At 45.2% G+C, this 26,162-nt stretch overlaps 1 protein-coding gene across 1 annotated transcript in view; it reads right to left on the bottom strand.

Moving 5' to 3' along the window:
* Positions 1-1,460: 1,460 nt before the first annotated feature.
* LOC119180117 (uncharacterized) overlaps positions 1,461-26,162 on the bottom strand; it is a 44,701-nt gene continuing 19,999 nt past the window's right edge. Inside the window, exons 4-6 of the mRNA XM_075870071.1 lie at positions 21,333-21,416; positions 1,935-2,083; positions 1,461-1,625 (exon numbers count right to left, since the gene is read on the bottom strand). Coding sequence (XP_075726186.1) covers positions 1,461-1,625; positions 1,935-2,083; positions 21,333-21,416 — 398 coding nt within the window. The remainder of the gene's footprint in view (positions 1,626-1,934; positions 2,084-21,332; positions 21,417-26,162) is intronic.

The following is a 26,162-nucleotide window of genomic DNA, read 5'->3' as shown; positions in this document are numbered from 1 at the left end:
AAGAATTCCATCACCGGGCGTCAAACCTACGTCTCATGCTCCGCACAGTGCGGTGCAAAAACGCTACACGAAACCAAAAGGAGTGTGTTGCCACGCTTGCTAACGGCAAGCTATTTATGCTCACGGTAAACCGTGTTGCGGTCCTCAGAGCCGCAAAAACTCAACGAATTTCCGTCATCAATGGTGATATGGCAGGAAGGGCTCGCGTTGGCCACGCTCTAACCTCTCGCGTTTCGATGACCGTGTGCCTCCATGGAGCATGATCTCTCTTGCGGGTGCGCTTATCCCACTCGTGGCTCGGGTGAGCACGAAGTTCAGTTGGCTCGTTTTCGCAGCCGTGTTTACGAATAGATCATGCTGCTCACAAACGGTGAAGTAAGAATTGTGACAGTTTGCGGTTGTTTTGTGTACGCTTGTCTGTTCGTTTCTCGCATCATTTTTTCTGTTAGGGCAGCGCACTTTAAAAGCCGAGCTGCGATGATTAGTTCCCGCTCGTGCGGACTTTCTGCTTGAGCTGCGCGCTACAAAATTTCAGCTGCTTGGCTTTCTACGCACTACAGTACATTTTTAGGTGCGAAACATTTCTTAGCAAACTTCGGTGACTTTGGACGTATCTGTCTATCTATCTATCTATCTATCTATCTATATCTATCTATCTATCTATCTATCTATCTACTATCATTGTATCTATCTATCTATCTATCTATCTATCATCTATCTATCTTTCTGTCTATCTATCTATCTATCTATCTATCTATCTATCTATCTATCTATCTAGCAGCCTACGACTTTTAGCTGTTCTGGCTGTTCCGTTAATGGTATCAATACCAAATTTGGTATGGCATAACATGACTGTATGAAAAGCATAACAAACAAGTCATAACATGACTATCAAGGCATGTATGTGATGAATGTCATGATTTAAATTTCGTGGTCTTGCTGCTCTTGCAGTGGTTTCGTTAACATGATATGTTGCGAAATTGGCATGGTTTGACATGACTGCATGGCGAACACAAGTGTCACACCCAAACATGGAAATCATAATATACAAGTCATGTGTGTCATGAGTCATGACTACGCGCCACGTTCATGATACGCTCGCAGTCGTTTCGCTAGCTTCGCATATGCAACATTTGCTAATACTTGATATGAATGGATGACGAAGGTATGTGACTTGTTCAAACATGATAATCTTGAGACGCATGACATGTAACGACATGGCTACATGCTACGCTCATGATGCACTCATGGCTATTTTGCTAGCGTCACATGTACCAAATTCGGCATTACGTGAAGCTAACGGATGACATATGCAAATGACACGTCCAAACATGATAATCATGACATGCATGTCATGTAAATACATGTTACATGCTACGCTAATGGTGTGCTCGTAGCCGTTTCTCTAGTTTCACATGTACTGAGTTCGGTATTACGTGGCGCGAACTGATGACGCATTACTACTTGGCGCCACGGATAACTCGAAACTCGATAAGGAAGAAGATGATGTCGAAGCTCTCGTGCAGACTGTGTTCCATCTTGTATGCCTGCTTGTTGAATCGATAGTAAGCATATTTCTGCGACGCATTTTCCCCGTAACATTTTGGTGGAGAGTGCGGGTCCTTCTAGAATCAACATTCACGATGATTTTACGAAGCGGGCTATCCTTGTCTGCCTCTACGATGGCTATTCACGACGAAAACGAGGATTCGTTGGTACCTTCCCCAAGCGTGCCTCGTCAGACCATGCAGCGTCAAACAGCGTCGCATTCAGCCGTCACGAACCGCACAGTCGTTTTGATGACTCCACATGACCCAGGCACCTTTGCCGGCAACGACGACAAGGATGTCGAAAAACGGCTTCAGCTATACGAACGGGTGAGTTCAATATACAACTAGGACCCGACGCTCATGTTGGCCAATATTATATTTTACCTTGAGGGCCCGGCCAAAGTCTGGTTTTCCAACCATGAGGAAGAAATCACGAGTTGGGATATTTGCAAACACAAACTCATCCACCTCTTTGGCAAGCCCATTGGACGTCGTCGTTCGGCGCCGAAAGAACTCACGTGCCGACTGCAGTCCTGCACCGAGTCATACGGGACATATATTCAAGATGTGCTCGCCCTCTGCCGCACTGTTGACGACAAAATGCCGGAATCTGAAAAGGTCACGCACATCCTCAAAGGAATCGCGGATGATGCCTTCACTCTCTTTGTGTTTCACAACTCGTCTACAGTGGACGACATCATTAACGAATGCCGGCGCTTTGTAGAAGCGAAGCGTCGTCGTATTATTCCACAATTTTCGCGTCTTCTTAAAGCGACTGCCACGTCTACCTGCGAAGACGCCCGTCTTCCTTCAGCCGCAGCTACTTCCGACGATATTGTGCGCATCGTCCACCGTGAAATCGAGGCCACATCTCCTATTGTTGACCATGCTCGTGCCACTGACGACTCTCATGCAACCATTTCTTTAATAAAGTCCGTTGTCCGCCAGGAACTGGCCAACGCCAAAGCACAGATGCTCTGCCAAGTTAACAGACCTGACAAACTACTTAGTGTACCTGATATGCCCCGTGGTCCGTACAACCGTCCGCGTTACCGGAACTCGGCGGAATAGCGAACCTCCGATGATAGACCTATCTGCTTCTGCTGCAGACGAGCCGGCCACATTTCACGTCATTGCCGTAATTCCTGGAATTGGCAGCCATGGCCGCACTACGCCAACACCCGGCGCGCACCTAATGGTTCCCGCATGCCCATATACGTCGATCACGACAATGCTTCGCTACCCATGGCCGCTTGACCAAACCGCTCGCCTTCGCCATCCGGATGCCTGTCCCACTCACTTAACCGTCGCCGCTATCCCTCTCCCTCCTACCACCACCAGTCTTCAGAAAACTAGCGGGCGCAGCTCCTAGAGGGGAGTCTACCTTCACGATCTAACCTCAATTCTTCTGCGCATGCTACCCGGACACAAGAACCTGATCAACGTAAATGTAGACGGCACACCTGCAATAACACTCATGCTTACCAAAACTTAACAAAGCACAAGCTCTAACTCTAAGAAGATTACAAACAAGTAAATACATAACACTATTGTCCTCACACAGAGTCGACCCCGACACACCACCCACATGCCCCCTTTGCAACCATCCCTTTTGCAATTTCGAACACATGCTTTGGCTGTGCCCTACCCACAGCGCAGCACAACTAAATACCCAAGAGGCTTGGCAGGAAACCCTCAAAAGCCACGAATACAAGCAGCAACTACAGGTTGTCCAGAGGGTTCGGAACATCGTTAACAGCCTTCGGATACCAGCGCCATCCTGGGCAGAGCCTCCAGGTTGGAATAAGGGTCGCAATGATTCTTTCTCAGCCTCCTCAGGATATGTTTGAATGAAGTCATTCTCTCTCTCTCTCTGCATTAGCACTCGTTGACTCTGGCGCTCATATATCTGTAACGAACTCTAGTCTTCAAGCTCGGCTAAAGAAAGTGCTTACGCCTGCTTCTATCACTGCAGTCCGAGTAGCTGATGGAGCAACGTCCACTGTCACTGGAATACGTGCCGCCCGCGTCACTGGGGCTGGATGTCATACTTCTGTTTTGTTTTACGTCCTGGACCACTGCCCACATGAAATCATTCTGGGATTAGATTTTCTGTCGGAGCATTCCGCCCTAATTGACTATTCAGCTGGTGTTGTTCAACTTGCTTTGCCAGACGCCGTTAACCATCCTGCTCCTGCGCCGCCAAGGCTGTGCTCCGTCGAGTACATTCGCCTACAATGTCAAGCTGTGACGTATATAGACGTCTCTTCCGATCCGCCTGTGGTCGACGGAGATTAGGTGGTGTCACCTAACGCTATACCGTCCTCTCCACGTTCAATGTAACGTTGCCGCACACGATTACCACTATGAAAGACAACGTAGCACGTCTCTCTACTGTGAACTTTTGAATTTGTGCGCAAGCACTTCCCCGGGGAATATGCCTAGCAACACTTGCCTCGTCCAGCGACTACAACATTTCCGCTTTAACAGATACATTCTCACCTCCCAGTCTTGAGTTGGGCACTACCCGAGATGGCATGACAAAAATGAGCGCATCTGTACTCCCTGCTGAGCATGTGCATGCGCTTCGTGGCCTTCTTGCGTCGTATGAAGACGTCTTTAGTCTCTACGACCGATCAAAAGGCCAAACGACCATCATAAAGCATCAGATTAGCACCGGCGATGCAAATCTGGTACGTCAGTGGCCCTATTGAGTATCCTGTACCAAATGCCACGTGATCCAGAAAGAAGTCGGCAAGATGCTTGCTCGGAACATTATTGAGCCTTCTTCGAGCCCCTGGGCTTCGCCTGTCACCCTCGTCAAAAAAAAAAGATAACAGCTGGCGTTTCTATGTCGGCTACCGGTATCTTAACAAGGTAACGAAAAAAGACGTTTATCCCCTGCCACGAATAGATGACGCCCTTGACTGCCTTAGTGGAGCAAATTATTTTTCTTCCATGAACCTCCGTTGCGGCTACTGGCAGATAGCAGTTGATGATATGGACCATGAAAAGACAGCATTAATTACTCGCGATGGACTCTATCAGTTTAATGTAATGGCGTTAGGTTTATGCAATGCCCCAGCTACATTCGAACAAATGATGGACGCTTGCCTTCACAGTTTTAAATTGTCAATCTGGTTGTGTTACTTTCATGACGTCATTGCCTTCTCACCGACTTTTAAAACACACCTCGAGCGTCTTTCGACTATTCTTTCTGCCTTCCACAAGGCAGGGCTTTAGTTGAACTCGTTGAAATGTTACTTCGGCCGCTGCCAACTCATTGTCCTCGGTCACCTTGTTGAGTCTTCTGGTGTGCCTTCCGACCCTAAAAAAACCGCGCATTCAAAGATTTCCCTTTGCCGACCTCCACGAATGACGTTTGGAGCTTTCTGGGCATCTTCTCATACTTTCGCAGATTTGTGCAAAATTTCGCTCGCGCCGCGCGCCCTCTCACGGAACTACGGAGGAAAGATGTGACTTTTGTGCAAAAACCTGAACAAGCTAGAGTATTTGCTGAGCTGACCACCAGACTTATGACGCCACCGATTCTCGGCCACTTTGATATGTCCTCTTCAACCAAAGTGCACACCGACGCTAGTGGCCATGGAATCGGAGCAGTTTTGGCACGAAGACAGCATGGCTGCGAGCGTGTCATTGCATAAGCTAGCCGTCTCTTATCGTCAGCAGAACAAAATTACTCAATCACTGAACGTGAACGCCTTGCGCTCATCTGGGCAGTGGGTAAATTTCTGCCATATTTGTATAGATGGCCATTCACAGTTGTCACTAACCATCACGTCTTTTGCTGGCTGTTGTCCTTAAAAATTCTAGTGGACGTCCTGCCCGGTGGGCTCTATGGCTACAAGAATATACGTGCACAGTCGTTTACAAATCGGGCCGCCACCATGAAGATGCGACTGCTTGTCGCATCATCCATTCGACCCACCGGACGTTCCTGAGAGCGGCGAGTCTACTTGCGTGCGGGCACTTTCCGCCTTCGGACATCGGTGATATGCAACGTCGTGATCCTCGCTTGAGAGATATCATCCTTCGGCTGACTGATCCCACAACTCCTCCGTCTCTCCGTATGTTCCTGCTACGACACGGCGTATTATATCGCTACAGAATGCATCCTGACGAACCTGAGCTGCTACTGGTCATACCCAAACACATCCGTCAGACTGTCCTCGCGCAGTTACATGACATCCCAATGGCTGGTCACTTAGAAGTCTCTAGAACTTATGACCATGTTTGACGTCGCTTCTTTTGGCATGATACGTACTGATCCGTCCATCGTTATATCGCTTCTTGCAAATTTTGTCAACACCCCAAAAAGCCAACAATTCCAGCAGGACGCCTTCAGCCCACTCAGATACCATTAGAACTATTTTATAGGGTAGATCTTCACCAACTTGGACCTTTCCCTTTATCAGTCAGTGTGAACGGGTGGACAGCAGTCGCTACGGACTGCACCACTCGGTATGCCATCACGCGGGCCCTTTCTACCAGTTGTGCAACTGACGTCACCAACTTTCTCTTAGAAGACGTCATACTACATCACGGCACACCTCGACAACTACTTACCGATCGGTGTCGCTACTTCTATCACAGGTTATACAAGAAATATGGCATTCTTGCGCTACAAGACACAAGTGCACAACAGCCTATCATCCTCAAACCAACGGGCTCACAGAACGGCTAAATCGAACTATCACAGAAATGCTCGCCATGTACGTTTCCACTGACCATCGTGACTGGGACTTGTTCCTGTCATTTGTGACATTTGCCTGTAATACGTCCCGGCATGATACTGCAGCTTTCTCGACTTTTTTCTCATGTATGAACGAGAACCACGCTACGTTTTCACAAGCTCCTTTCTACCGTTGCCCACACATCGGACTACGCCCACTATGTTATTTCTAGAGCTCTACAGGCACGTAAAATTACTCGTTTGCGTCTTAGTGATTCACAAGACCACCAACGACTGGTGTACAATGCCCGCCACCGCGATGTCAACTTCCAGCGTGGTGACATGGTCCCTCTCAGCACGCCATCACGGTAAGGGCAAGTGGGCCTGTGCGAAAAGCTGACTTCACCATACTTGGGTCCGTTTCCTGTCGTGCGCCAAGTTACCGACGTGCCCTATGAAATTGAACCATTTCACAGCACCAGCGGCCGCTCGAGTTCTGACGTCGTGCACGTCTCTCGGCTGAATCGATATCACTCGGATCAACCCAGCACTGAGACGGTGTCTTCGCCGCCGGGCGTGATGCTACGTGGCGCCACGGATAACTCAAAACTTGATAGGAAGACGAGGATGTCGGAGATCTCGAGCAGACTGGATTCCATCTGGTATGCCTGCTTGGTGAAACGATAGTAAGGATATCTCTCCCACGCCTTTTCCCCGTAACAATATGTAAATGACACATCCAAACAAGTTAACCTCCCTACCTTTCCTACATTTTTTTCTCTCTCTCTCTCTCTCTCACGTCCAAACATGATAATCTTGACATGCGTGCCATGTAGCAACAAGACTGCATGCTACACTCATGGTGCGCTCGTGGCCGTTTCGCTGGGTTCACATAATCCAAATTTGATATTACGTCACGTGAATGGATGGCGAAGGTATTTGACTGGTACAAACATGATAATAATAAGATGTGTGTCATGCAAGATCGTGATTACGTGCCACACTTAAGGCGCCAAAACACTTCGCGTAAACTGGCGTTCGTTTCGTTGCATCACGCCGACGATGCCATGACAGGCGCCAATTTGCCTGGCATATACTCGCAAGCGCACGGTGCGCTGCGTAGCTCTGACGCATGCGCGTTTGACCGCGCCTGGCGACCTTCAGTCACAAAGCTAAGCAGACGCGGTGCTATCAAGGTAACGTCGTTGGCACAAAATGCAGCATCTCGCATTTTGTGCCGGTCGTCGCTGAACCTGGCCGACAGACGCTATCGCACCTAGCGTCCGACCATGGCCGCCTGCGTCGCGCGCCCTATCCCGGCGACCGTGGTCAGAATATCGAGTGCTCGCCTTTTGCTATAGCGTAGCGTCGCTGCGCCCAGCGTGCAGGTGTGTCAACGTTACGTGCGCTCGTCGCCGTTTCACTAGCTTCACATATACCTAGTTTGGTATTACGGCACGTGAATGAACGACGAAGATATGTGACACGTCCAAACATGATAATCATAATATTCGTGTCATGTGAAACATGACTACATGCTGCGCCCATAGCGTACTCGTGGCCGTTTTGCTAGTTTCAGATATACCAAAGTTTATATCAGGTGACGTGAATAGATCAAGGTAAATGGCACGTCCAAACGTGATAATCATGCCATGAAAGTCATGTACCGCATAATTTACATCCGCCTTGCAATGTTGTGCTGATTTTAAAGTGACATATCAACCTTTCTCATTCGTACTTCGCATATCAGCCAATTTCACTGTACGTGAGATCTGCCAATTTTTTTCTTCAGCATTTATTCATTCACCAGGTGGTGAAGCAATACACAAAAAAACCATTCATCTGCCTGTATGAAGACAGGTTTTACTTTCGTGCTATCCCATTTCCCAAACAGGTAGATCAGCCATGCTTTTTTTTTCTTCTGCATTTTGAGCTCACGAAGAAGTGGTGAAGCGTAGAAGGTTGCCCATGCACCTCTTCTATTCCCTTATGCGACAGCGCAAGCGCGAGCTCTTCGCTGCTGCTACACACTTGTTGCTTTCTGGTGACCCATAGTTACCCCTGCCAATGGGTTCAAGTTGACCCAGAATGTCAGGACTCCTTATCGTAACATAAATTCCTTATCAGCACAACACGTAGGCGAAATAGTATTTCTACGTTTGCAAATGTTGATTGAATGAAGACGCAGCCATTCCACAATAAACGATTACTGGCAGAACTATCTTGTAAAAATAACAAGAATGGTGGACCGTAAACATCTGAAATACAACATTGGTACATCGCACAAGAATGGCAAAATTCGTCAATTATAGTCTGCGAAAATATATTCCTAATGAATTGAATTATATTGGCCTAAAATAAAAACAAGTTGATTGGTAGCGCTGTATGTCCTGTAATGATCGGCCTGCCTTGGTTAATGCTGCTTTATCGCATGAGACTTGGTGGCTGAGCCTACCCTGATTTCTTGAAAGTCGGCACTCCCAGAGACTAACCAAGAGCGGTGACAACATACAAATCGTTCTTGTAGTTCTCCCAGGTCGTCAGCGCCCTCGTAAAACCCTTTGGACACGCCTGACCGGCTGACGAATTACAAAGAGTTCTTGGCTGGTGAGGCGGCTTGCTTTGTCGTCAAGGTGCCCCGCGAAAAAGACCCAGCGTCTGAGAACCGTCTGTGGATGCATTTCTCACGATCTCCGTGTCACCTTGATGCCGCTGTTTCCACACTTTGTGGTCTGCCTGGCGCCACAAACCCATCACTGCAACAGACTATGAAATTTACTTCCACGTAACACTGAACGTCTTCGTGCTGTGCTGTGTCGTGCGTGTTGTGCAGTGTTTTCTCCCTCCCCATGGGCTACACTGGGAGTGCCTTTTCCCCTTTCGTGGGTTGAAAAGGAGGTGGCGTTTCACCTACCCTTTCAAGGGCGGAGGTGAACATGGCAAAATTTATTGGACAGTCTTGGCCTCCATTGTCTTTTCCAGAAGGGTGTCCTGGGAATACCAGGACATAAAATGCGAGCGCTGCGGCGCTCCCGACAGACTCTCACAAGCTCGCAGAAGCTCCCATCATGCTTCCATCGAGACTTTCCAGGATGCTGCTCTCATCATGTAATTGCACGCTACCTGTATATACCTCCTCTCTTCGACATCTCCCCGAGACTCCGGCTGGCTCCGGTCCTCTAAGCAGAAACCCGACTACGTTAACTGGTGTTAGCGGTGTGATGCTGCTGACAACCGGAACACATGAACTGAAAAGCAGCGACAGCAATCAGGAGCAATTGAAACCCCACTTTCAGGAATTAGTTGAGGAAAACGTACCGCGGGACTCCGCAGCAAAACTTGACACTGTACATCCCTTCCTCATGAAAATTCAGGTGACCACAGAGGAACGCACGTGCAACGGCAAGTAGCTGTTAAGGAAAGTGTGTCTCCATTGGCCCGTGTTGAGAGTTAGGGTCCGTTAAGACTGCTCGCAACAGAAACTGTGGTGTCCCAAAACCTGTGCGAGCATTATCCTTCTCAGAACGACGTTGACATGCTTTTGAAAAGCCTTTGTTTTGGTGACGAATCAGCGGCAGCTCTAACGCGATTGATGAACTCTGAGTCAACTCATGAGATGCCAGAAGCAGAAAGCGCTAATGAAAAGCAAGTAGACTGTAAATGTTCAAGTGACGAGGCGTTTAGCTTAGCATGTGATAGAGGGGCGCTTCGCATAGCTCGAAATGAAGATGCGCTTAGAACATGGAGAGATGATTAAGCACTTATATTAGCGCAAGGTGATGACCCTCATCAACGAGGGACACCTGATGGCGAGCCGGCTGGCTTAGAAAGAGTCAATTGTACCGTCTTTTTGAAAGTGCAGACAGCTAGAAAAAACGACGAGGATACGCCAGTTGAGCCGCCCAGAGTTTTAAGCAATGTACTTCCGAGTATTATTGCTGAGTCGGTGAGCGTTCCATGCCGCTCATAAAGAAGGCGCCGACAAAAACGTAGAGGGAACGTGAAGGGTCAAAGTTGCCCTGAGAGAAGGCTAGAAATCCCAAGAAAGCTGGCTAGAAGTAAAAAGTTGAGGGTCTGGCAGAACGCGAGATTCGGCATGAAGCGTGTCAAAAAGGCGAAAAAATTGAGATGCAAAAATGGTCGCCTGGTTTTATCATCTTCTTTGCTTACTACACGTAGGAGCAAAGCTAGGTGGCGCGTACGTAAATATAACGACAGAAGCCGTCTCCCACCTTCGCGAAAAAGCCACCGCTGTTCTCGGAGGCCTCAAACGGGGACGCTCAAGCGTCCGTATCCCTCTTTGTCCGAGCTTGGGGGACGCTGAACAAAGTTCACCACCACTTAGTGCTTCAGAAGTTTCGGACAGGCTGGCTCTTTGTCGCTCCATCGCGATCTGGAGTCTAGAAAACTGCGCTATGATCGTCCCCCGAAAGCCCATCTAAAAGGGTGCCGCTTAATTTTTGGGACAGAGTAATGGTAAAAAACAGGTACCCATGTTTTGATTGTTTTACTTTCTAATGTTTGCTTATTTGCGATGAGCAAGGAGTATGTTAATTTTGAAAGCTTTAATTTTATTCTCATCATAACTGAAGACAGAGATACCTGTTGAACTGCACGTTTTTTTTTACATTTAACAAAACCTAAAACCCGAGTAGAGGGTTTTGCGGTAGTTGATTTTACTTACAGAGAAGTAGGGTGAAAATAAAAGCCTCTGTATAAACCTTTTGTAATTTTCAGCATGCTTGTTGGTATTCACATCAGTGTAGTGTAGGTTTTTTGTTCCTCTGTTTTTTATGATATGCGCGAAAGTTTGATTTTGAGTTTTATTTATGCAAGGAGAGAAGTAATTCATTAACTACTTCATTTTGTTTTGTTTCGCCCGTAGCAACTGCGCGCCTGAAACGCTGCGAATCACTCTGGGAAATGATACAAAACGTTAGGCTGTTGATTTGATTCGCACGCAGTAGATCTGAGTTTGTTATGACTTTGTCATCTGATTCTTATTTTCGCGAGTGAGCGCACGAGCTGAAAATATCTAGGCAGTGTTACCAGAACTGTCCCCAGGCATTTCTCGAGGTCGGTTGAGTGCTCTTTGTTTATTGTGCCTCGGGTCTTGCGTGGTATGTTTCTGGCGTTTGCTACCCATGGCTCAGGTCCAGAGTTTAGCACAGCCTGTGTCAACGTCTACAAGGGAGCATATCTACGGTCTCTGTGGAGTGCTTTAGTGCTGCAACGTCTTCAAGACCTCCTGTGGTTAAGGTTAAGGATGTCGTAGGTAGGCGGCGAATCTAGCCTTGCATAATTTGTAGACACTTGCCCCGCCCGGTTTCCTCTCTGGTAGCTGTAGCTAATGTCCTTTGGTTTTTAACTAAGCACGAGCGGGCTCTTAAAATAAAAACCGTGCATATCGCAACGCAAGCCTGTATAAGACGGTGGCCTCTGTGCTATTCCACATGCAGTATTGTGCCGGTACTCTTGCTCGCTGCACTATACCTAAACATGATTGTCACTTATCACCAGTCACATGCGAGGTTTGTAGGATTCAAGAATTTCAAGTGAAGTCGCGACACCTCTTTCGTGAAGATCGAGTGACCACGCGGAAATACAATATCAGTCACGCTGTCACATGAAGAGCCTAACAATTGCAGTTTCTCAAATAAACCTTGACGTTACTTTTTAGGTTCCCGACATTTAAGCAAATAGTGTTATATTTCACCGTTTTCTTCTGGTCTTCTAAGCAGAAACCCGACAGTGACATTTAAAATACAGAGTTAGTAACAGCAAAACATGAAAAGTAAGTATGCCAGGTATAGAAATTTTATAGAAAACACACACACACACACACACACACACATATATATATATATATATATATTGACACTTGTCGTTCCACCTTAATATGAGAGCCACAACACCGATCATCAAGATAGCAGCCTAAACATATTTAGCAAAAGAACAAGAAAAATGTATGTAAGCTTATACATAGAGGCGGTGTATTTCGCTAACGTGTACACATGTCCTGATGATATTTGCTATTGATAATACTTTTAGCAAGTGCGACGACTTGTTTGTTTTTTTCCCTGTGGAGTGGCTTGTCATTCCAGATTCTTATTCCAATAAATTCTACCAGCCTCCGAGCTTATAGAGTCACCGCCAATAGTATGTTGATTTTTGCAATTGCGTTTTGTTCCTTGTCGGACAATTTGGCCCTCGCAGTACTGATAAATTGAACAAATAGTTGTCATTGGCTTTACTAGTAATGCATTTTGCCATACTTAGTTTGTGTAACAAATCGAACTGAAAGATTTTCTGCTTGGAAAAAATTGGTCTGCAATCTTCACATCGTCGAGACAAACCAATTGTTCGAACGTTTCGTTTCTGTAAACGTCGGATTGGTTCTAGTTAAGTAGTGAATGTTCATGCCACTTATTCAATACAGTATATTAGGTGAGGTTGAACATATGAAAAGTACAAGACGCAGAGAATGTTTGTTTAAAAATGATTCCGTGCCTGGTAGTGTGAAACAAATGGAGGGGAATCGTAATCAACCGCACTATAGTTCTGAGGCATCCGCTCTACACACACAATAGACAGCAATTTATTTATTTATTTAGTACCCACAGCGCCAGAGGCATTACAGTGGGGGAGGGGTTTACAGTCAGTCTGGACAGATCAATGACTGAGGGGCGTGAAACCGGCATGGCTGCAGCTTCTTTTTGTATGTTTTTGTATGCACGCTTCTTTTTGTATGTTTTTATTGCAGTCCTGGAGTCAGAAATCCTCATTTGTTATTGTACGCCTGGTGTTGCAACATATATAAAGAAACTAAGAATCTTTTTTTGTGGGTGGAATAATTACCTATGTCTCACTTATTTTTGTACATTTGTTCATGACTGTAGGCTGATACATGTGCACACGTCGAATGAAAAATGTTCAGAGGAAGGGAATTGAACGCCCCTTCCCTTCTAAGATAATGATCTGGTTTTTCAGGTTCCTCTTCAATCACCGCTTTAAGTTCTGTTGGGTGTGTTCACATAATGTCGTCGGTTCATTTCCATGGGTGCACTTTATTTTCGCTTAAAAATATATATTCATCGAAGTCCCCAGGGTCGCAAACGAGTCTTAGTTTAGTGATAGAAAATATCGGATTGTGAAAAAAAATCGCATGTCTCCAGTGGAAAGAACAACTTTCCGTAAACTTCAAAATTGGAAGATTTACAAAGTCATACAAAAACACTAATGCAGCTGGAAGTCTCAAAATCTTTCGCTGCATGCTATGTACAAATTGCGTGTAAAAAAAGTGTTATCTTGTAGTTAGAGGCCTATAGGTGTATGTTTAAAAAATTGCAGGTACTCATGACACTTTGCGCAAGAAGCTGACAAAAAACAAGAAAGAGCGCGAGACAGGCGCTGTCTAGTAGCTGAAAGTTTATAGAAAAACAATAAGCGTGGCATATATGAACAGGCAAGAAGACACTAACACAACCTTATACCTCCCGACCTCCGTGCTCCCGACCAAAAATCTATAATCTGTGTACAGTAGATCGCGCCTCTTCAATTTTCACAATGAATATAGATACGTGGGGCCCTACCTAACTTCTGTCACCTATACAAGAGAGAAAGACACTCATGCGACACGCTCTTCTATGAGATCAACGGATGTGCGCTTTCAGGAGGAAACGTTTAGTGAGACGTAGGAAACAAAATCAATAAGAGACATTCAATGACACATGTAGTATCAGAGTACTAATCACACAGATGCGTTTAGGCTAATATTCTGCGTAGGTTTTTTGGATAGTTTTCCTCAAGAAACGTATAGCACTAAATGTTAAAGAGAATGACAAGAGGCCAAGTTTTATGAGCACTATTGGTATTAGCATGGGCTCTTGTAGAAAAACGCAACTGATAGAAACACATGCTCGGAAGTGCAATGCTTATAGAAAGTGTGTTCACGGTTGCACGATTCTACCTACAATGCAGTCTGGTTGAATTTCCAACAAAGATAAAAAACTGAAATTACCATCACCACCTTATGAGCATTCTCCCGTGATTATTAATTTATAATACGCACTTACAAGAACTCAGACATCTTTGCGCTCGTATAGTTAGTGCCAGTTCATTTTCGGCAGCTAATTTGCCAGCAGTAGAGACTGTCAAGGAATGGTTTGCACATCGATGGTTACAAAATCACCACTAACAGCCATAAGCATTAGCACAACTTGGTTAATCTTGTCAAATCTGCAGCTTAAACTTTCGCTCTGCATTCAGCAGGATGAATCGCGGATAACGTATTTCGGAGAAGTGCCACAATTTTCATCGTAAATAAACTTGCAGCAGTCGTCGCTGTTTTGCATCGCGTCTGTCCGTCTCCAGTAAGTGCATCCATAGCCTGGAAATAATAAATTCTTTGTGAGAAAGCAAACACAAGTCTTTGTTTTCAAGAACGGGAACCGTACACCTAAAATTATACCTACTATCTCTTTTTTGCGCCACAGTTTTTTGTGTCATCTTGAGCTATTAGAGAGACCCTTCTCGCAGTTACGTTTTTAAAATAAGAAGCCCCGATCTATAGCACATGCTTCAATGGAGCCCGCATGTCTTCGCTGATCCTGCACTTATTTTTCACAATATATTCTTGACGAAGAAGATCAAGAATCGTGGGCTAGTCTGAATTTTTCTCCCATAATATAGAAACAACTGACTAAGAATTTCTAATCACATAAAAAATACCACGAAAAGGACGCAATGCCACTCTTCCGTGCTGGAGGTCTTAGAAAGAGTTTGTAAGGTTTACCAAGAGACATTTGTCTCATTATTAGCGTGAGGCAAAAATGAAATGCACAAGGCATACACTGTCACAGCTTTTGATTGTCGCGCATACATGCGTAAAACAAATTTATATTTTCTTATCTCGCGAGAGGGTGCTTGGAGTGGTTGAAACTAAGTATACAAAATAGAAAAAAAAACGCTCAGCCGCAAAAGTTTTTGTTCTGGAAAAACCTTGTGTCCAAGAACGTTTCTGCACAGATCAGTTAGGAGCAAATTATCTTCACTTTAGGATTAATACTTTATTTTGACTTCGCCACAAATTAGCATGTATTTTTATTCAGGAAAACTTGGGGACGAGAATTCTAAGCAAGGGGAGAAATATGCAAACGATACCACTAAATAACAGAGTAAAGCAAGGTTCAAAAGACATTTTCCCGGCAAAGGTTTCAGTAGAGCATTGAAAAAAAACGATTGATCAACTTGTTCACAACACAATTCCAAGTAATTGATAAAAAACAATAATTACACAAATGGAATCGTGCGCATGTCACAAGCTTGGTGAAATGCTTCGCATAATTTATTCTAATCTCCAAATGCTTGTTGGAAAAAATAGCACCGGAAAATGTCAATCCTCGCGAAGATTCGCGTGAGAAAAAGATGATAGTGGTGCCAACTGGGTCTGTTGAACGAGGCTTTCACGTACGTTGCGGTGTCTAAACATGGCTATATGACTATATGTTGTTCCCTCCGTGTAAAAGGAACTTAACTCGACTTTTTTTCCTCCAATCTATAGTAATTTCAGACTATTTGTTGTTAATATAGCAGTGAGGCATTTGTTCGACATAAAATCTTTCACAAATAAATCCTGTTGTTTAAATTTCATTTTTTCTAAAAATATCAGGTTTATTTTGTGCGGATCTTCAAAATATGGAGGGGTACCTCAGTTTTTACCTAAATAACAAAAATAGCAGAGGAGTTTAACAGTTGGCATAGCAATGAAGAGCTTGTGGTGGAGAAGGTATAAATTCTGAAAATTTGCGTAGCATATGTTATGCGTAAATTCTAGGACAAGTGGAACGCCTAAATATTTGTCAAATGTAAATAATTGTAGTGAGATATTTTAGTAAGGTTCCTGATCTAAGCTACAAGTGCAGTCTGAGGTGACTTTTTGGGCGTTCTGCGGAAATACACAGAATTATTTTAATGAAAAGAATTTCCTAGTCTTCACCTAATTTCATCACATTGCCTAGAATATTTTATTAAAGTAACATTTGCCCGAATACAGGTTACTTCTATCAACAAAACACAGTTGTTAGCAAATGAACGAATTTGTACCGCGGGAGCTATCGCATTCAGAATGTTATGTGAATATTTCGAACAGCAGGAGATCTTGTACGTTGTCCTGCAGAATGCCAGACGCCACCAGAAGGCAGCTGGATTCTTGTTCTCTCATCTGAACGTATTGATTGCAGTTGCGTAGATAAGCTGAGATGCAGCATAAGAAGAATTTTTGTACGTCAATTTATAAAATCTTCGTAACAAATATATTGTGTACAAGTGTCTTGATTGTTTTACTGTAGTAGAATATTAAATAGGTCTGGCTGTTATTCTCAAGTAAAGCTGCAAATGCGTGAATAACATTGTCTACTTGTGTTGTAGCAGGACATCTTTTGTAAAAATCATGTTCATGATAAGTTAATACAGAGACTTCTATAAATTCGTTCAATTTGTAAGCTAATAATTGTTAATCGAAAAGCTTACATTATGATGATTTTATGAAGATTCATGTATACTTTTCTATTACTTTACTGTCACATTTTGTTTATTACATATTAACCCAAGCTGACTTCCAGTGTTCTGGCAGTTCCACCGAGAACAAGCCCCGCCGTGGTGGTCTAGTGGTTAAGGTACTTGGCTGCTGACCCGCAGGTTGCGGGTTTGAATCCCGGCTGCGGCGGCTGCATTTCTGATGGAGGCGGAAATGTGTTAGGCCCATGTGCTCAGATTTGGGTGCACGTTAAAGAACCCCAGGTAGTCTAAGTTTTCGGAGCCCTCCACTACGGCGTCTCTCATAATCATATGGTGGTTTTTAGACGTTAAACCCCACATATCAATCAATCCACTGAGAACAAAAAGACTTGAAAAATGACGTCTAAGTATTTTACAAAACACTCCGCAAGGAAACGCAGAAATATATTGCGAATTTCGCGAATATATTGCGTAACAATTTTTAGTGTTCGAGTTTAGCAACATTGTAATGACACCAGCATAGGAAGCAAAGTTTACATTTGGAGAATGGTCCGCATTTATGCTTGGTAGAGCCCCACTCGGAGCAAGAAATACTCGCATGAAAATGCTTATTGAAGCGCTGGGAGATGATTTAGACTCCAACCAAAGGTTTTGAAGAAACCCCAAGTTTCGAAAGCTACTTGGTTCCTTCCTCAGGGGTGACTGTGGGACTACGTAGCAGCAGCGTCTTCAAAGCACTCGCGGGGCGGATGATCCCCCCTCTCGTTCTGCCGTGAAGCGCAGTCCATATGTATGCATTGAGGGAAGCACCAGAGAGAGCGGTTGATGTTATGGGCTGTCCTCTGTATGTGCCACGACTCGAGGTATTAACCTTCTCCGTTTCGGCTCGCTTTGAAGGAGGGCCGTCACTTCGAAATTTATCCAGTGATCCAACGTCTCAGCATGTTCGGCGACTGCCCTGCGCTCTTTGTAGAGCTTCCGCATATTGTTGGCGTGTTGCTTCAGCCATTCCGGTAGGTTTTTCGTTTTGCCGATATACGAATAGGGGCACTCGGCGCACGGAATTTCGTAAACGATACCGGGGCTCCTGTTCATTGTTGGCCGGTCTTTCGGGCGCGGGAGGAGGCGGTCCATGCGAACACCTTCCTTCTTGAAGGTCCGCGCACACATCTCGCTGGTTGCCTGAGCGTATGGGACCGGTACGCGTTTCAGCGGCTGCCAAGCGCGATGCGAACACCTTCCTTTTTGAAGATCCGCGCCAAACTATCGCTAGTGCTCTGAACGTATGGGACCGGTACGCGTTTCGGGGGGCTGCCAATGTGCCTTCCTGTACGCTGGGCACGTTCCTCCCCCGTCCGAAAGACCGGCCAACGACGGACAGGACCTCCGTTGTCGTGTACAAAATTCCGTGCGCCGAGTGCCTCTCTTCGTATATCGGCGAGACGAAAAACCTACCGGAGCGACGGAAGCAACACGCCAACGATGTGCGGAAGCTCTACAAAGAGCGTAGCGCAGTCGCCGAACGTGCTGAGACTTTGTATCACCGGATAATATTCGAAGCGACAGCCATTCTTGAAAGCGAGCCGAACTGGAGGAGGTTATCACTCGAGTCGTGGCACATACAGAGGACAGCCCATAGCATCAACCGCTCTCTCGGAACCTTTCTTCAAGTGTATACACATGGCCTGCGCTCTACGACAAAACGAGAGGGGGGGGGGGGTTAATACGCCCCGCGAGTGCTTTGAAGACGCCTCTGCTATGTAGTCCAGCAGTCACCCCTGAGGAAGGAACGAAGTCGGTTTCGAAACGTGGGGTTTCTTCATAACTTTTGTTAGAGTCTAAATCATCTCCCAGTTTCATACCCAACCAGACAGACGTAAGTCGAATGTGTACATTCAAGGTATGGAAGTGCTGAGCACAAGTGGCCTAATCAGTTGCCATTGAACCATAGAGAACTAAACTCAGGAGATGGGTTTTGCTTTATGCTGATAGGTGGGGAAGCGCAATCGCTGTAAGTTTGATGATTTTTGTTTCGTTAGAAAACAGCTTGAAGCCACACGAACACATACGGAGCCAGAAGTATGAAAGTTAGCTGACACCATGTACTACCCACCATCCCAAGGCTCACTGATGCGCTGTGCGTTGCAGGTCTCATAGACACTAGCGCCAGAGTTCCCTCTAGGTATCGTTAGGAAAATCAATGCCCTGACCCATATTATCCCACAGAAAATTACGATATTTTACCTCTTTGAAAAGAGCACTAGCACACTACACCTTGACTCGTATACATCGGTCGAAACATTACCATATTCTATTACACTTACTACCTTCAAATGTGACCAGGCCATCCACAACGTTGAGTTAAATTAACGTTGTAATCTTCTACTGGTGGCATTATACAGTTTCTCGACGAAACAATAATTTTCAAAACGCATCATACGTGGCAGTCTCATAAAAGGTGAGATCAGGACCTAATGACTTTGGTTTTTATTATAAGCTGTCCAAACTGGCACAAACAGCAGTAGGTTTGATTTCTGTGCGCAAAGCTATTAATGAGTCTCGTTTCCACACTGTACCAGCCAGCCTTGATACTCCGATTATCTAATTACTGAATAGGTCCAACCAGAAGAAGTTATCTGTTGACTCGCAAAATCTTTATTGAAGAAATCAATAAATCAATCGTGAGCCATCACTGTTAATATATTACAACCATTCTCGAGGCCTAGTAAGAACTTGAAGAAGTGTTCAACTTTATATAAAAGCTTTTATGTCTGATGCAATTTCGAATGCTGCCGTTTCTTGGAATGATGAAGTGTGACGTGCGTCTAGTTTTTCACCTATGAACAAGAAAATTAGACTTTGCCAAAGGATTTTAAATTGTGAAAGCGAAAGGAATTAAAGAGGCTGCAGTCTAAGGCGAAAAGGCAAAGTTGTCGAATACTCAGAGCGCATTGCGTACGAAGTTGTCCTCCCTTCTAATATAAAATACACGCCATAGCTGGTGGTGAATTATTGAGATACTTAAGCCCCGGCACGGTAGTCTAGTGGCTAAGGTACTTGGCGGCTGACCTGCAGGTCACGGGATCAAATCCCGGCTGTGGCAGCTGCATTTCCGATGGAGTCGGAAATGTTGTAGGTTCGTGTACTGAGATTTGGGTGCACGTTAAAGAACCCCAGGTGGTCGGCATTTCATGAGCCCTACACTACGGTGTCTCTCATTGTCATGTGGCCGTTTTGGGAGGTTAAACCCCACAAATTAATCAATCAATTTAGATACCTAACAGACTGATTGCGCTGTGTCGCAGTTAAAAAACCCTGGCCATTTAACTTCTCACTGCGCACAATTTATGCGCACGGACATGTTTTGTGAGCGAAAAGATTTAACGTGGTATTTTCGGTCAGGCAGAGATAAGACTTACCGACGAGTTTTACAGGCACATAAGTGAAGGCTGCTTTGGCACTATTGCCATCACCGTCTCACAAAAAGAAATGAAGTTTTTCGAAGGCAAAACTATGCCACATACCTAATCTAAGACATGGGCTTGAGGAACTTTTGTGATAGGCCAATGTGACTTCTTCATTTTTTCCCCTTTAATCACTGAAGCCTCCCTAATGATTTTCATGTTTCTTCATTCTTCTTATTCTGTTATATAAATCTGTTCATTCTCCAAATTAAGTGGTTAGTTGTGCATTAAGCTATACAAGTACGATTATCAGCATGTACCTTAAAACTCTTTGAAATCGATATAACTTTAAGAATTAGTACAACAGTGATGGCCCATAGGCCTTGTAACATAGTTGTAATAATGAGCTCTAGTCACGGTAGCGAGGCGAGAAGCAGAGTGGTATCTCGTCGTTGAACTAGGTGTTGTTGAACGTCCCAAACCACAGGCCCTTCTCAACGTGTAATCACTTTTCACAATGAGTGTGGCCGTCCTTCAGCTTACTATTTGAACACACCCACAGATCACAGGGCGCTAAGACTCTGATTGTTTAGCCACAGCTTCTTTTGGATGTGTCACAGTTTTGGAACATAATTCACGCGGCTATTATGATTGTTTTACTTGCGATCGCATCATCAGCATAATGCGAGAAGCCGGGTTTTTTCGGGCAGAACTTATTCGGAAAAGTACTGTGGCCAGCCCGACAAACGACATTTTTTAGAAGGTCGCGAAAAGCATAGCCTAGCCCCGGCTATGCGAATAGGTACTTCAGAAGAAAATAGCACAACCTAAAGAGAGGGAAACGTTTTTCTTGTTCGTTTGCATTAAATGCTGCGAAAAATTCACCTACACTGCTGCACGACTGCTCAGATTACTTAAATAAACAAATCAGAGATCCAGTTTTTAAATTATCATTTTTGTGTCCTGTGCATAGCCACAGCGTCCACTATTTCGATGGAGGTGAGAATGCTTGAGGCCTGTGCGCTTAGATTGAGGTGCGCATTAAAAAACCCCAGAAGATCAAAATTTTGGAAGTGCTCCACTCCAGAGTGTTTCATAATCATGTCGCAGTTTTGGGACATCAAACCCCAACCATGAGTATTTATAATATATGAGCGTTATACTTACCATCTCCAGCATAACGGTGTCTCAACACGGAGCATGTCACACAGTCGGTATAGATGACGGAGGCCTCTCGTGGCGTCAGTTTTGCTGTGGACAATGTGAGAAAGAAAAAAAAACCCACAAGAAATTTCATCCATAAACTGTAAAAGAGGCTTATATAAGCTTGTTGAGCGGAATATTTTACTGTGTATTGTTAAGAAACGGAGTGAATGTGTGAAAAAAGGAAAAGATAATCAACATGTAAGCGATGTTATAAAACCTTAAATCTCGTATCTAACCTAATAAATGCCGCTAATTGTAAACAAAATCCTTGATGAGACTAATGCTATTTGGTTACACTCGATAAATGAAGATGAAATACTGAAGTATTTATCAGAAAAGAGGGAATAGTCGATAAAGTGCATGATATTCACTAAGCTGTATGCGAATGTCCTGATGTGCCTTAGGTAACTGGCACTAAATTGGACGTTACACACAATACTTTTTCAGGTTATTGTGACGTTTGAAACACAAATAGTTGATCCAGTAAAAACAGAGTTTTTTTTTTAGTGGGCGAAGTGTCCCTCGTTGTACGAATTACTCAAAAACATGCACATAATAAGCTATACGTTTGGATATATTGTGCAGCCGAGCGCTGCAAGTTTATATCTCCTTCAGGAATCGAACTACCATGTGCTAATAGTAAATTAGTAGAACGTTCTCTCTTTGCAATGGTTATCACTCAGCTAGCAAAGCAAATTGTCACACTGTACCGTAAGCGCGAGTACTTTTTTTACCTTCGTGTAACCTAACCGTCCGCTTAAAAAAAGAAATATGCCCCCAATCGTTTGGGACACGAGCACACAAGAACATCTGTGCATATTTCTGAAATATAGAGTACTTGTCGAAAAAGTTGTCGAAAAAGTCATCTTAGTTTGTAATTAACTTCCTTTTCTTTACCTTTACGCTACCTTTCGGGATTACACTAAAGTCATTATGAATGTTCTCACCTTCGTTTTGTTTGTACGCAGTCTATGTATTGCCACTATCTGGCACTAAACTGTAACAGGCTGCAAAGCGTGGTGAAGCTATGCTTAGCTTTTTCACGCCATGAACTTTTCTCTGCGTACTGGCCGACAGATGAAATAATATGATTTGCTAAAATATGTCAATGTTCTCACGCGTCTAAATGATCGTGAGCAGCGCACAAAATGAAAACTCGCAAGACAAGATTTGGTTCTCTAGTGTGTTTTAATTTTTTGAGCTGTCCACGATGGACAAGTTCCAACTCGCCCACCTTTTGTTCTACGACAAGAGATAGCTTCGTGGTCAGCTTGGTTGATAGAGCAACCACACCGGAAAGGCGTCGGCCCCCGGTTCGATCCTAAGACTAAAACTATCTTTATCGACTACGATGAAGAAATTTCTGTGTGGAATCCCAATAATTTACTTGTTCCTTTGGATGTCCCGCTACTGTGGTCCAGTGGCTAAGCTACTCGGCTGCTGACCCACAGGTTGCGGGATCGAATCCCGGCTGCGGCGGCTGCATTTTCTATGGAGGTGGAAATGTTGTAGGCCCTTGTGCTCAGATTTGGGTGCACGGTAAAGAACCCCAGGTTTTCAAAATTTCCGGAGCCCTCCATTACGGCGTCTCTCATAATCATACGGTTGTTTTGGGACGTTAAACCGCACGTATCAATCGATCAATTGTTTCTTTGAGCCGCATACAGTGGTTGTTCGTTTGCGTTAACTTTTTCACCACCTTGAGGGGTACCCCACAGATGATATACGAAGCTTCATTGAGTGCACTATATTAAATTTTGCCGACGCTATCGCCCTTGCTAGCGAACTTGGGTGGCGGTGCGAGGGGAGAAGAAATGGAAAAAGCTGCAATGAACCAAATGCGGTCGGCACCACTTAATGTGTGTTTGGAGAACGTTACAGATTTTCAGCACGAGGTACATTACAACAGAATAGTATAAAGCCGTCCCGTGAAGTGTGGCCGTGGTGACGAAAAATATGCCATGAACTAACTAATGACGTAGGAACAAACGCAGAGGCTAATTCTTTGAGGACCAGGTGGAACAGGCTGTATTAATGAAGCCGTCAATCTACTTCGCACTTGCAGACTGTCTCCCCGTGTGCGTGCTCTCTGCGCCGTACACATGATATTTTTGTGACTCTTTAGTCCTTCTGGCATGACCACGTTTGAAAGCGAAAGAGGAGTACGAAAAAAAGTTGTTGATTCCCCCCTTTACAGATCGATTTAACGCGAAAGTGAAACGTGTCCTCGCAGAAGTTGTTGAGCATTCATCATGAATGGTATCGCCACAAGGGCGAAGGAATGAATGCTGCAGTCACACATTGAAATATCACGCGAAGAACGGGAAGAAGCTCGAAACTTGCAGCGCACACATCAAGCATAAATTGCACAGGAAAGGGACATACAACGGACAAGCGCGGACTGACAACTTTTACTTCTCGACACTTAACGAAAAATCGTACGAAACGCACGCACGAGTAGACACCTAGACGAGCGCGTACAATGGTCCCATTTCTTATTTCTTCATGTGTAGGCCGCATGCCCCTTTCCTAAACGCGGCCGTGGCAGTGAGCAAAGAGACGTTTGTTCTCTCTTTCACTACTGTAACCTTAAAAGAATCTTGGGGTGGAAGAACAAGTTGTAAGCCTACTTTACCGCCTGCTATAGGGTGATGCCAACCTTTGACCCACTACATGCCACCAATGCTCCTCCGCCCACCAGAACACAATGTTGCCAGTTGAGAATACGACGCTATCGCTGCATAATGTGGCCCACACTGCGTGAACGCCGGGCTTCATTTCATCCTCGAGAATACGGCCCGGCGTCGGCGTCAACACGAAGCAGAAGATGGATCAAGTGTGAAATGCGTTTATCGGTGGCGTCGAGCGTAGACGTCCACACGAACCAGTAGATGATGCGTCAGGCGTGAAATATGTCCACCGGTAGCGTCCAGCATCGGCGTCTACACAAAACAGTAGATGCATCATGCGTGAAATGTAGCCGTTAGTGTGGTCCAGCGTCAGCGTCAACACGAAGCAGTAGATGCGTGGAGCGTGAAATGTGAACGTTGGGGTCCTCCAACGTGGGCGTCAACACGAAACATTTGATACATGAAAGTTCTATGTAACACAAAAAAATCAGTTATCCTAGAGGTGAATGATGACGAGTCGGGCGAAGCGGATAGATGGACGAATGCGTGGACGGAAGCCCGGAAAAACGCACGCGCGGAGGCATGAACATACACAAAGATGGACGAATGGATGGATAGACTGACTGATGGAATGGCGGATAGACAGACAGACAGATGCACGGACGGAAAGACAGGCAGACGCGCGGATGAACAGATAAACAGATGAACAGACTATGCTGCACGCCACCGATGGTTACAGTTCGCGCTTGATGCACATAAGTGTTCGTGTTGATGCGGAAGCTGGACGATGCCAGAATCGGTTACGTTTCATGCTTTCGCTCGACACCACGCTCGACACCACCGATGGTTACGTTTCGAGCTTTCGATGTTACGTGTTAATGCCGATGCTGGACGCCACCGACGGTTACATTTCGCGCTTGATGCACCTAAGGAATAGTTTTGACGCCAACGCTGGACGACGTCACGAACGGTTACATTTCGAGCTTCACGCATGTAATGTGTTGACTCCGACGCTCGACACCACAGACAGTTACGCTTCAAGCTTGATGCATGCAACAGGAATCGTTGTTAACGTGTTGACGCCGACGTTGGGCGATGTCACCTATGGTTACAATGCGCGCCTAATGCATCTAATACTTATCGTTGAAGCCGACGCTGGACGCCACCGACATTTCACTCGTGATGTATCGAAGGCTTTTCGCCTTAATTAGGTTTCAGCCTGAAAAGCGGCTTTTGAAAATACACTGGAAGTCACCAACAACCTTGCAGATCGCGAGTAGCTGAGTGGGGCAGTGGGATCGTAACGACTGGCCATGAAAAGGCGGCGCACAAAAAATTATGCTAAACTTGGTGAAAGTTGGCAACAGAGTGCCTGATTGCTCGCTAATTTCGGCTGAGTTTTTAGGGCACTTTCTGATATGTCTCCACCCTAACGAAAGTGGTCATGTAGGCTCCCTAAGAACACGAGGTACAGAGCGCCCTAATTCCGACGTAAGCGCACGCGAGAGCGAACTACCACGCTGGATATATTCCAAATGCACTTTAATAACTAGAGGGGACTCTGGCGCTGCAATTGTTCAGCGACCATGGGGATGATGAGTAGTAAACATATTTGCCTAGTCTTCGTACTTGCGGGCGGCGAATCGCACTTGTGGCTTCGTTTAGTGCTGTGTTTCGGTTTCGTTTTGAAGGAAAGGATGAGCTCTTTTCAGCGTCCTGACTCGTTTGAAATAGTAAGCCTTAAAGAATAAGGTGGTGAAGCACTACCGCTAAATTGTGGCAGATTTTTGTTTTGTGAGAAAACAGCTCCTAGCCACACGAACACATACGGAGCTAGAAGCAGGCCAGAAGTACAAAAATTTGACAAATCTGTGTACTACGCATCATTCCCATGCTCGCTGAAGTGCCTTGGGTTGCAATTCCCATTGATACTAGCGCCAGAGTTCCCTCTGGTGTATATTAGTAAACTCTAAGGACCAAGCGATATGGAGACACGTGAGCACATTGATGTGTGGGAGACGGGGGGGGGGGGGGGGAGCGTGGCACAGTGACCTTCAGAGCGCACATGCAGAATGCGCTCGTCATGCCATCTCGCTACTGATAGCGAACGCGCTCAAGTGCCGAGTTCATAGGACGACCAATGGTACATGGTGTATATAAT

Source organism: Rhipicephalus microplus, chromosome 7 (genome assembly GCF_043290135.1).
Source record: "Rhipicephalus microplus isolate Deutch F79 chromosome 7, USDA_Rmic, whole genome shotgun sequence".
In the NCBI taxonomy this organism is placed as follows: Eukaryota; Metazoa; Arthropoda; class Arachnida; order Ixodida; family Ixodidae; genus Rhipicephalus; species Rhipicephalus microplus.
The sequence above is the reverse complement of the archived record's forward strand: the minus strand, read 5'-3'. Positions and strand labels throughout refer to the sequence as shown.